The sequence below is a fragment of the Salvelinus namaycush genome, chromosome 24 (assembly GCF_016432855.1).
Source record: "Salvelinus namaycush isolate Seneca chromosome 24, SaNama_1.0, whole genome shotgun sequence".
NCBI lineage: Eukaryota > Metazoa > Chordata > Actinopteri > Salmoniformes > Salmonidae > Salvelinus > Salvelinus namaycush.
Genome location: NC_052330.1, coordinates 37094605 through 37107343, shown reverse-complemented (window position 1 = coordinate 37107343; position 12739 = coordinate 37094605). Strand labels below are relative to the sequence as shown.

The 12739-nt window shown below is 46.9% G+C and overlaps 1 protein-coding gene across 1 annotated transcript in view; it reads left to right on the top strand.

Annotated features, from left to right (window-relative positions):
• Window positions 1-11653, top strand: part of fndc4a (fibronectin type III domain containing 4a) — a 61297-nt gene extending 49644 nt beyond the window's left edge. Inside the window, exons 5-6 of the mRNA XM_038962707.1 lie at window positions 6269-6358; window positions 11508-11653. Coding sequence (XP_038818635.1) covers window positions 6269-6358; window positions 11508-11653 — 236 coding nt within the window. The remainder of the gene's footprint in view (window positions 1-6268; window positions 6359-11507) is intronic.
• Window positions 11654-12739: the final 1086 nt, after the last annotated feature.

The following is a 12739-nucleotide window of genomic DNA, read 5'->3' as shown; positions in this document are numbered from 1 at the left end:
TAACAGGGTCTGGGTGGTTTGGTATTAACAGGGTCTGGGTGGTTTGGTATTAACAGGGTCAGGGTGGTTTGGTATTAACAGGGTCTGGGTGGTTTGGTATTAACAGGGTCTGGGTGGTTTGGTATTAACAGGGTCTGGGTGGTTTGGTATTAACAGGGTCTGGGTGGTTTGGTATTAACAGGGTCTGGGTGGTTTGGTATTAACAGGGTCTGGGTGGTTTGGTATTAACAGGGTCAGGGTGGTTTGGTATTAACAGGGTCTGGGTGGTTTGGTATTAACAGGGTCAGGGTGGTTTGGTATTAACAGGGTCTGGGTGGTTTGGTATTAACATGGTCTGGGTGGTTTGGTATTAACAGGGTCTGGGTGGTTTGGTATTAACAGGGTCAGGGTGGTTTGGTATTAACAGGGTCTGGGTGGTTTGGTATTAACAGGGTCTGGGTGGTTTGGTATTAACAGGGTCTGGGTGGTTTGGTATTAACAGGGTCTGGGTGGTTTGGTATTAACAGGGTCTGGGTGGTTTGGTATTAACAGGGTCAGGGTGGTTTGGTATTAACAGGGTCAGGGTGGTTTGGTATTAACAGGGTCTGGGTGGTTTGGTACTAACAGGTTCTGGGTGGTTTGGTATTAACAGGGTCTGGGTGGTTTGGTATTAACAGGTTCTGGGTGGTTTGGTACTAACAGGGTCTGGGTGGTTTGGTATTAACAGGGTCTGGGTGGTTTGGTACTAACAGGGTCTGGGTGGTTTGGTATTAACAGGGTCTGGGTGGTTTGGTATTAACAGGGTCTGGGTGGTTTGGTATTAACAGGGTCTGGGTGGTTTGGTATTAACAGGGTCTGGGTGGTTTGGTACTAACAGGGTCTGGGTGGTTTGGTATTAACAGGGTCTGGGTGGTTTGGTATTAACAGGGTATGGGTGGTTTGGTATTAACAGGGTCTGGGTGGTTTGGTATTAACAGGGTCTGGGTGGTTTGGTATTAACAGGTTCTGGGTGGTTTGGTATTAACAGGGTCTGGGTGGTTTGGTATTAACAGGGTCTGGGTGGTTTGGTATTAACATGGTCTGGGTGGTTTGGTATTAACAGGGTCAGGGTGGTTTGGTACTAACAGGGTCTGGGTGGTTTGGTACTAACAGGGTCAGGGTGGTTTGGTATTAACAGGTTCTGGGTGGTTTGGTATTAACAGGTTCTGGGTGGTTTGGTATTAACAGGGTCTGGGTGGTTTGGTATTAACAGGGTCTGGGTGGTTTGGTATTAACATGGTCTGGGTGGTTTGGTATTAATAGGGTCTGGGTGGTTTGGTACTAACAGGGTCTGGGTGGTTTGGTACTAACCGGGTCTGGGTGGTTTGGTACTAACAGGGTCTGGGTGGTTTGGTATTAACAGGGTCTGGGTGGTTTGGTATTAACAGGGTCTGGGTGGTTTGGTATTAACAGGGTCTGGGTGGTTTGGTATTAACAGGGTCAGGGTGGTTTGGTATTAACAGGGTCTGGGTGGTTTGGTATTAACAGGGTCTGGGTGGTTTGGTATTAACAGGGTCTGGGTGGTTTGGTATTAACAGGGTCTGGGTGGTTTGGTATTAACAGGGTCTGGGTGGTTTGGTATTAACAGGGTCTGGGTGGTTTGGTATTAACAGGGTCAGGGTGGTTTGGTATTAACAGGGTCTGGGTGGTTTGGTATTAACAGGGTCAGGGTGGTTTGGTATTAACAGGGTCTGGGTGGTTTGGTATTAACATGGTCTGGGTGGTTTGGTATTAACAGGGTCTGGGTGGTTTGGTATTAACAGGGTCAGGGTGGTTTGGTATTAACAGGGTCTGGGTGGTTTGGTATTAACAGGGTCTGGGTGGTTTGGTATTAACAGGGTCTGGGTGGTTTGGTATTAACAGGGTCTGGGTGGTTTGGTATTAACAGGGTCTGGGTGGTTTGGTATTAACAGGGTCAGGGTGGTTTGGTATTAACAGGGTCAGGGTGGTTTGGTATTAACAGGGTCTGGGTGGTTTGGTACTAACAGGTTCTGGGTGGTTTGGTATTAACAGGGTCTGGGTGGTTTGGTATTAACAGGTTCTGGGTGGTTTGGTACTAACAGGGTCTGGGTGGTTTGGTATTAACAGGGTCTGGGTGGTTTGGTACTAACAGGGTCTGGGTGGTTTGGTATTAACAGGGTCTGGGTGGTTTGGTATTAACAGGGTCTGGGTGGTTTGGTATTAACAGGGTCTGGGTGGTTTGGTATTAACAGGGTCTGGGTGGTTTGGTACTAACAGGGTCTGGGTGGTTTGGTATTAACAGGGTCTGGGTGGTTTGGTATTAACAGGGTCTGGGTGGTTTGGTATTAACAGGGTCTGGGTGGTTTGGTATTAACAGGGTCTGGGTGGTTTGGTATTAACAGGTTCTGGGTGGTTTGGTATTAACAGGGTCTGGGTGGTTTGGTATTAACAGGGTCTGGGTGGTTTGGTATTAACATGGTCTGGGTGGTTTGGTATTAACAGGGTCAGGGTGGTTTGGTACTAACAGGGTCTGGGTGGTTTGGTACTAACAGGGTCAGGGTGGTTTGGTATTAACAGGTTCTGGGTGGTTTGGTATTAACAGGTTCTGGGTGGTTTGGTATTAACAGGGTCTGGGTGGTTTGGTATTAACAGGGTGTAGGGGTGTTCCTCCTCCTCTTCAACCGAAGAGGAGGAGTAGTGATTGAACCAAGGCGCAGCGTTGTGAAATGACATATTTTAATTAAACAAGACGAAATAAACACGAAACGAAAACACTTGAATAATTAACAAAATAACGAAACGAAAACGTAGACAGACCTGAACTATACGAACTTACATATAACACGAAGAACGCACGAACAGGGAAAATAGACTACACAAAAAGAACGATGTACAAACAAACCGAACAGTCCCGTATGGTGCGACAAACACTGACACAGGAGACAACCACCCACAACGAACACTGTGAAACAACCTACCTAAATATGACTCTCAATTAGAGGAAACGCCAAACACCTGCCTCTAATTGAGAGCCATACCAGGCAACCCTTAAACCAACATAGAAACAGAAAACATAGAATGCCCACCCAAACTCACGTCCTGACCAACTAACACATACAACAAACTAACAGAAATAGGTCAGGAACGTGACACAGGGTCTGGGTGGTTTGGTATTAACAGGTTCTGGGTGGTTTGGTATTAACAGGGTCTGGGTGGTTTGGTATTAACGGGGTCTGGGTGGTTTGGTATTAACAGGTTCTGGGTGGTTTGGTATTAACAGGGTCTGGGTGGTTTGGTATTAACAGGGTCTGGGTGGTTTGGTATTAACAGGGTCTGGGTGGTTTGGTATTAACAGGGTCTGGGTGGTTTGGTATTAACAGGGTCTGGGTGGTTTGGTATTAACAGGGTCTGGGTGGTTTGGTATTAACAGGGTCAGGGTGGTTTGGTATTAACAGGGTCTGGGTGGTTTGGTATTAACAGGGTCAGGGTGGTTTGGTATTAACAGGGTCTGGGTGGTTTGGTATTAACATGGTCTGGGTGGTTTGGTATTAACAGGGTCTGGGTGGTTTGGTATTAACAGGGTCAGGGTGGTTTGGTATTAACAGGGTCTGGGTGGTTTGGTATTAACAGGGTCTGGGTGGTTTGGTATTAACAGGGTCTGGGTGGTTTGGTATTAACAGGTTCTGGGTGGTTTGGTATTAACAGGGTCTGGGTGGTTTGGTATTAACGGGGTCTGGGTGGTTTGGTATTAACAGGTTCTGGGTGGTTTGGTATTAACAGGGTCTGGGTGGTTTGGTATTAACAGGGTCTGGGTGGTTTGGTATTAACAGGGTCTGGGTGGTTTGGTATTAACAGGGTCTGGGTGGTTTGGTATTAACAGGGTCTGGGTGGTTTGGTATTAACAGGGTCAGGGTGGTTTGGTATTAACAGGGTCTGGGTGGTTTGGTATTAACAGGGTCAGGGTGGTTTGGTATTAACAGGGTCTGGGTGGTTTGGTATTAACATGGTCTGGGTGGTTTGGTATTAACAGGGTCTGGGTGGTTTGGTATTAACAGGGTCAGGGTGGTTTGGTATTAACAGGGTCTGGGTGGTTTGGTATTAACAGGGTCTGGGTGGTTTGGTATTAACAGGGTCTGGGTGGTTTGGTATTAACAGGGTCTGGGTGGTTTGGTATTAACAGGGTCTGGGTGGTTTGGTATTAACAGGGTCTGGGTGGTTTGGTACTAACAGGGTCTGGGTGGTTTGGTATTAACAGGTTCTGGGTAGTTTGGTATTAACAGGGTCAGGGTGGTTTGGTATTAACAGGGTCTGGGTGGTTTGGTATTAACAGGGTCTGGGTGGTTTGGTATTAACAGGGTCTGGGTGGTTTGGTATTAACAGGGTCTGGGTGGTTTGGTATTAACAGGGTCTGGGTGGTTTGGTATTAACAGGGTCTGGGTGGTTTGGTATTAACAGGGTCTGGGTGGTTTGGTACTAACAGGGTCAGGGTGGTTTGGTATTAACAGGGTCTGGGTGGTTTGGTATTAACAGGGTCTGGGTGGTTTGGTATTAACAGGGTCTGGGTGGTTTGGTATTAACAGGGTCTGGGTGGTTTGGTATTAACAGGGTCTGGGTGGTTTGGTATTAACAGGGTCTGGGTGGTTTGGTATTAACAGGGTCTGGGTGGTTTGGTATTAACAGGGTCTGGGTGGTTTGGTACTAACAGGGTCTGGGTGGTTTGGTATTAACAGGTTCTGGGTAGTTTGGTATTAACAGGGTCAGGGTGGTTTGGTATTAACAGGGTCTGGGTGGTTTGGTATTAACAGGGTCTGGGTGGTTTGGTATTAACAGGGTCTGGGTGGTTTGGTATTAACAGGGTCTGGGTGGTTTGGTACTAACATGTTCTGGGTGGTTTGGTATTAACAGGGTCTGGGTGGTTTGGTATTAACAGGGTCTGGGTGGTTTGATATTAACAGGTTCTGGGTGGTTTGGTATTAACATGGTCTGGGTGGTTTGGTATTAACATGGTCTGGGTGGTTTGGTATTAACAGGGTCAGGGTGGTTTGGTATTAACAGGGTCTGGGTGGTTTGGTATTAACAGGGTCTGGGTGGTTTGGTATTAACAGGGTCTGGGTGGTTTGGTATTAACAGGGTCTGGGTGGTTTGGTATTAACAGGGTCAGGGTGGTTTGGTATTAACAGGGTCTGGGTGGTTTGGTACTAACAGGTTCTGGGTGGTTTGGTATTAACAGGGTCTGGGTGGTTTGGTATTAACAGGTTCTGGGTGGTTTGGTACTAACAGGGTCTGGGTGGTTTGGTATTAACAGGGTCTGGGTGGTTTGGTACTAACAGGGTCTGGGTGGTTTGGTACTAACAGGGTCTGGGTGGTTTGGTACTAACAGGGTCAGGGTGGTTTGGTACTAACAGGGTCAGGGTGGTTTGGTATTAACAGGTTCTGGGTGGTTTGGTATTAACAGGGTCAGGGTGGTTTGGTATTAACAGGGTCTGGGTGGTTTGGTATTAACAGGGTCTGGGTGGTTTGGTATTAACAGGGTCTGGGTGGTTTGGTACTAACAGGGTCTGGGTGGTTTGGTATTAACAGGGTCTGGGTGGTTTGGAATGTACAGGGTCTGGGTGGTTTGGTAGTGACAGGGTCAGGGTGGTTTGGAATGTACAGGGTCTGTGGTCTGTACAGATACAGAGGTTCCATACTCATCTCTTCACATTGGAATTTTTATCTTTATATTGCCAAAACATCGTCATCCCTCAGTAACTTCAAGCATTGACAAGGGATCAACCTGATAAACCAAACTACCCAGTAATCCCCTAATTTTAGCAAATTTTTTATCATATTTACATGTATTCAGACCATTTGCTCAGTACTCCAGGTGAAACTGGTTGAGAGAATGCCAAAAGTGTGCACAGTTGTCATCAAGGCAAAGGGTGGCTACTTTGAAGAATTAAAAAATCAAAAATATATTTTGATTTGTTAAAAAAAAAAATGGTTTCTACATGATTCCATATGTGTAATTTCATAGTTTTGATGTCTTCACTATTATTCTACAATGTAGAAAATAGTAAAAAATAAAGAAAAACTCTTGAATGAGTAGATGTGTCCAAACTTTTGACTGGTACTGTATATATATTCTTCTTCTTTTTTTGTGTGGTGGTTTTCATATAATCCCTTTTGGGTTTCCAACCTCACCTGCTTACCTCAGTGCTTTTATCTGCTCTGTTTTGTCTTTCACTTGTTTTCTTTAGTGCACTTTTTTTTTTGTAAAAGGGTCTGTTGTCTCTGTCCGTCACTACAGATGACCCTGCAGTGGAAGGTGTGGACAAGTCACGACAGCTCCAGACAGGAGAGGTGATCATCATTGTGGTCGTGCTGCTCATGTGGGCAGGTAAGGAAAAGGACAGCGCAGGTAAGGAAAAGTACAGGGCAGGTAACGATAAGGACCTGCCCTTAGGTAAGGAAAAGGACAGGGCAGTTAAGGAAAAGGACAAGGCAGTTAAGGAAAAGGACAGGGCAGGTAAGGAAAAGGACAGGGAAGGTAAGGAAAAGGACAGGGCAGGTAAGGAAAAGGACAGGGCAGGTAAGGAAAAGGACAAGGCAGGTAAAGAAAAGGACAGGGCAGGTAAGGAAAAGGACAGGGCAGGTAAGGAAAAGGACAGGGCAGTTAAGGAAAAGGACAAGGCAGTTAAGGAAAAGGACAGGGCAGGTAAGGAAAAGGACAGGGCAGGTAAGGAAAAGGACAGGGCAGGTAAGGAAAAGGACAGGGCAGGTAAGGAAAAGGACAAGGCAGGTAAGGAAAAGGACAGGGCAGGTAAAGAAAAGGACAGGGCAGGTAAGGAAAAGGACAGGGAAGGTAAGGAAAAGGACAGGGCAGGTAAGGAAAAGGACAGGGCAGGTAAGGAATAGGACAGGGCAGGTAAGGAAAAGGACAAGGCAGTTAAGGAAAAGGACAGGGCAGGTAAGGAAAAGGACAGGGCAGGTAAGGAAAAGGACAGGGCAGGTAAGGAAAAGGACAGGGCAGGTAAGGAAAAGGACAGGGCAGGTAAGGAAAAGGACAGGGCAGGTAAGGAATAGGACAGGGCAGGTAAGGAAAAGGACAAGGCAGTTAAGGAAAAGGACAGGGCAGGTAAGGAAAAGGACAGGGCAGGTAAGGAATAGGACAGGGCAGGTAAGGAAAAGGACAGGGCAGTTAAGGAAAAGGACAGGGCAGGTAAGGAAAAGGACAGGGAAGGTAAGGAAAAGGACAGGGCAGGTAAGGAAAAGGACAGGGAAGGTAAGGAAAAGGACAGGGCAGGTAAGGAATAGGACAGGGCAGGTAAGGAAAAGGACAAGGCAGTTAAGGAAAAGGACAGGGCAGTTAAGGAAAAGGACAGGGCAGGTAAGGAAAAGGACAGGGCAGGTAAGGAAAAGGACAGGGCAGGTAAGGAAAAGGACAGGGAAGGTAAGGAAAAGGACAGGGCAGGTAAGGAAAAGGACAGGGCAGGTAAGGAATAGGACAGGGCAGGTAAGGAAAAGGACAAGGCAGTTAAGGAAAAGGACAGGGCAGGTAAGGAAAAGGACAGGGCAGGTAAGGAATAGGACAGGGCAGGTAAGGAAAAGGACAGGGCAGTTAAGGAAAAGGACAGGGCAGGTAAGGAAAAGGACAGGGAAGGTAAGGAAAAGGACAGGGCAGGTAAGGAAAAGGACAGGGAAGGTAAGGAAAAGGACAGGGCAGGTAGGGAAAAGGACAGGGCAGGTAGGGAAAAGGACAGGGCAGGTAAGGAAAAGGACAAGGCAGTTAAGGAAAAGGACAGGGCAGGTAAGGACTTTGCATGCTACCAATTATTTAGAAGCTCACTATTGCAGATTGGATGGGTGAGTGTTCAGATGTCCAAGGATGCTGTTTCCACTAAACATTTACATTTTAGTCATTCAGCAGACAACTATATTTCTGTCAATCAATCAATCAACCATTCAATCCATTAATCAATCAGCCAGTCGACTACAGCAGTGATTTCAAGCTCATCGTTCATTTTGACAGAATCATAAAAAAGCTGGGTGATATAAATCGTAAAATTATTTTCCAATCTTGGCTTTGATATGCACAAGAATGGCTCAGTTTTCACATATCTTCTCCCCCTGTTGTCATATCAAATCAACATCACACTTCTCCCTCTAGTCCCTGATGTTCGACCTTCCCTCCCAGTAAGGACTAGACATGCCTTAAGCCTCTGAGGTCTAAGACTGAGTACGGTGTGAGACGCAACCAGGCTGTTACACCCCAGGGACCTGCAGGAACAACCGGCCTACGGGCCAAACTATCTCTCCTTCCTCATAAAGTGTGCACTTGTTCAATTATTTGAAAGGAAATGAGTGGTATAAGAAACATGTTACAGACTCCCTCTAGCCCGTGCCTACACCAATCCAATGAAGAAGAAGAAGAGTAATATGTTTTTAACTGAGTGAGAGTGACTTACAAAATCTATGGTTGGTATTTCGACCATGATTATTATAAATGTAGATAGCTAGGCGAGACTAATTTACCAATCTAAAAAATGTGAGCTGACATGGGCTAATTCAGTGACTGTCAGTGACTGACATAACAAGAGAGAAACTGCTGATGCACAACCACATGTCTAAATTGCGCCAGTTGCCTAATATACACTATTATACTGTATATGCCAGGAGTATTCAAATATTACCTTAGGAGGTCCAGACTACTTCTGCTTTTCTGTTCTACCTGATCGTTAATTACACCCACATGCTGTCCAAGGTCTAAATCAGTCCCTGATTAGAGGGGAATCACCCACCTGGTGTACCAGGTCTAAATCAGTCCCTGATTAGAGGGGGAATCACCCACCTGGTGTCCCAGGTCTAAATCAGTCCCTGATTAGAGGGGAATCACCCATCTGGTGACCCAGGTCTAAATCAGCCCCTGATTAGAGGGGAATCACCCACCTGGTGACCCAGGTCTAAATCAGGCCCTGTTTAGAGGGGAATCACCCACCTGGTGTCCCAGGTCTAAATCAGTCCCTGAATGAATGAAAAAAAAGCAGCGAAACTGGCGTCCAGGTCCAGATTTTTATTTGAGGGATAAACGCTATTATATATGCACCCAGCTAACTTTCTCATCCAGAGAACCAAACAGGCTGATCACCCAGCTAACATTCTCATCCAGAGAACCAAACGGGCAGATCACCCAGCCAACATTCTCATCCAGAGAACCAAACAGGCAGATCCCCCAGCTAACATTCTCATCCAGAGAACCAAACGGGCAGATCACCCAGCCAACATTCTCATCCAGAGAACCAAACAGGCAGATCACCCAGCTAACATTCTCATCCAGAGAACCAAACAGGCAGATCACCCAGCTAACATTCTCATCCAGGGAACCAAACAGGCAGATCACCCAGCTAACATTCTCATCCAGGAAACCAAACAAGCAGATCACCCAGTTTAAAGGGATATTGTCCATCCATCATCCACTGAGATTTTTATTGGAGGACCAACTCCTGTTGAGGGCCTAATGAACGGGCCTACCAAATCCTGTTGAGGGCCTAATGTACGGGCTTACCAACTCCTGTTGAGGGCCTAATGTAGCTCAACAGGCCTACCAACTCCTGTTGAGGGCCTAATGTAGCTCAACGGGCCTACCAACTCCTGTTGATGGCCTAATGTAGCTCAACGGGCCTACCAACTCCTGTTGAGGGCCTAATGAACGGGCCTACCAACTCCTGTTGAGGGCCTAATGAACGAGCCTACCAACTCCTGTTGAGGGCCTAATGAACGGGCCTACCGACTCCTGTTGAGGGCCTAATGAACGGGCCTACCTACTCCTGTTGAGGGCCTAATGAACGGGCCTACCAACTCCTGTTGAGGGCCTAATGAACGGGCCTACCAACTCCTGTTGAGGGCCGAATGTAGCTCAACGGGCCTACCAACTCCTGTTGAGGGCCTAATGTAGCTCAACGGGCCTACCAACTCCTGTTGAGGGCCTAATGTAGCTCAACGGGCCTACCAACTCCTGTTGAGGGCCTAATGTAGCTCAACGGCCCTACCAACTCCTGTTGAGGGCCTAATGTAGCTCAACGGGCCTACCAACTCCTGTTGATGGCCTAATGAACGGGCCTACCATCTCCTGTTGATGGCCTAATGAACGAGCCTACCAACTCCTGTTGATGGCCTAATGAACGGGCCTACCAACTCCTGTTGAGGACCTAATGAACGAGCCTACCAACTCCTGTTGAGGACCTAATGAACGGGCCTACCATCTCCTGTTGATGGCCTAATGAACGGGCCTACCAACTCCTGTTGATGGCCTAATGAACGGGCCTACCTACTCCTGTTGAGGGCCTAATGAACGAGCCTACCAACTCCTGTTGAGGGCCTAATGAACGGGCCTACCAACTCCTGTTGAGGGCCTAATAAACAGGCCTTCCAACTCCTGTTGAGGGCCTAATGAACGAGCCTACCTACTCCTGTTGAGGGCCTAATGAACGAGCCTACCAACTCCTGTTGAGGACCTAATGAACGAGCCTACCAACTCCTGTTGAGGGCCTAATGAACGAGCCTACCAACTCCTGTTGAGGGCCTAATGAACGAGCCTACCAACTCCTGTTGAGGGCCTAATGAACGGGCCTACCAACTCCTGTTGAGGGCCTAATGAACGGGCCTACCAACTCCTGTTGAGGGCCTAATGAACGGGCCTACCAACTCCTGTTGAGGGCCTAATAAACAGGCCTACCAACTCCTGTTGAGGGCCTAATGAACGGGCCTACCAACTCCTGTTGAGGGCCTAATGAACGGGCCTACCAACTCCTGTTGAGGACCTAATGAACGAGCCTACCAACTCCTGTTGAGGGCCTAATGAACGGGCCTACCTACTCCTGTTGAGGGCCTAATGAACGAGCCTACCAACTCCTGTTGAGGGCCTAATGAACGAGCCTACCAACTCCTGTTGAGGGCCTAATGAACGGGCCTACCAACTCCTGTTGAGGGCCTAATGAACGGGCCTACCAACTCCTGTTGAGGGCCTAATGAACGGGCCTAGAGTCCTATTGGTCCTGGTCAAAAGTAGTGCACTAGTGAGTATGGTGCCATTTCCTTCACAACCATTGGGTAGATATAATTATCTTCCCTGCTCAAAGATAAAGACACCACCATCGTCACCACTATCGTCACCACTATCGTCACCACCATCGTCACCACCATCGTCACCACTATCGTCACCACTATCGTCACCACCATCGTCACCACCATCGTCACCACCATCGTCACCACCATCGTCACCACCATCGTCACCACCATCGTCACCACCATCGTCACCACCATCGTCACCACCATCGTCACCACCATTGTCACCACCATCGTCACTACCATCGTCACGCCATACCCCCCAGGGATTGGTCCACGTACCCTCTACTATGTCTCTACTACTAGTTGCATGAGGTGGTGGTGACAGGGCTGTGAGTGACCAATGACAATATGTTAATCCCCATCTCTCGTCTCTCTACCCCCCCCCCCCCCCCCCCCCCCCCCCCCCCCCCCCCCCCCCGCAGCTGTCATTGCCCTGTTCTGTCGGCAGTATGACATCATCAAGGACAACGACTCTAGTTCCGGCAAAGACAAGGTAAAGCCGTCGTCGTTGGCGAGCACGCCAGAACACTGCTCCGGAGGACTGCTACGGAACAAGGTACATAGATGAATGAATTAAGCAATTAATTAATAAATTAATCAATCAATCCACACCACAGCACAGGACTGCTACGGAGAAAGGTGGGCAAGGTCAACCAGAGGGCATTCATTCAGACCATGGGATACATTTTGTAGGTTGCACAGTCAACTACAGGAGGACTGCTAATGAGCAAGGTACATAGATAATGATCAACTTATTAGCTATTAAGTCAAGTACCCATAGTGTAACAGTAAGCAATTACTCTGGTTGTAGTCATTGTAATATAATTGTACTATAGTAAGTGTAATATAATTGAACTATAGTAATTGTAATATACATGTACTATATTAAATTGCAATATAATTGTACTATAGTAATTGTTATATAATTGTGCTATAGTATTTGTAATATAATTGTTCTATAGTAAATGTAATATAATTGTACTATAGTATTTGTAATATAATTGCAATATAATTGCACTATAGTAATTATAATATAATTTTAATATACATGTACTATAGTAATTGTAATATAATTATACTATAGTAATAGAAATATAATTGTACTATAGTAATAGTAGGCACCACATTGTGAACCTGATGATGTATTCATGTACTTGCATCAAATATCACGTTCAGAAGCAGTCAAATACTGTACAGCACCTGCAATCTCTACAGCTTCCACATATCACTCCACCACTTTACACCCTGACTGCTTCCACATATCACTCCACCACTTTACACCCTGACTGCTTCCACATATCACTCCACCACTTTACACCCTGACTGCTTCCACATATCCCTCCACAACTTTACACCCTGACTGCTTCCACATATCACTCCACCACTTTACACCCTGACTGCCTCCACATATCACTCCACCACTTTACACCCTGACTGCTTCCACATATCACTCCACCAATTTACACCCTGACTGCTTCCACATATCACTCCACCACTTTACACCCTGACTGCTTCCACATATCACTCCACCAGTTTACACCCTGACTGCTTCCACATATCACTCCACCACTTTACACCCTGACTGCTTCCACATATCACTCCACCACTTTACACCCTGCCTGCTTCCACATATCACTCCACCACTTTACACCCT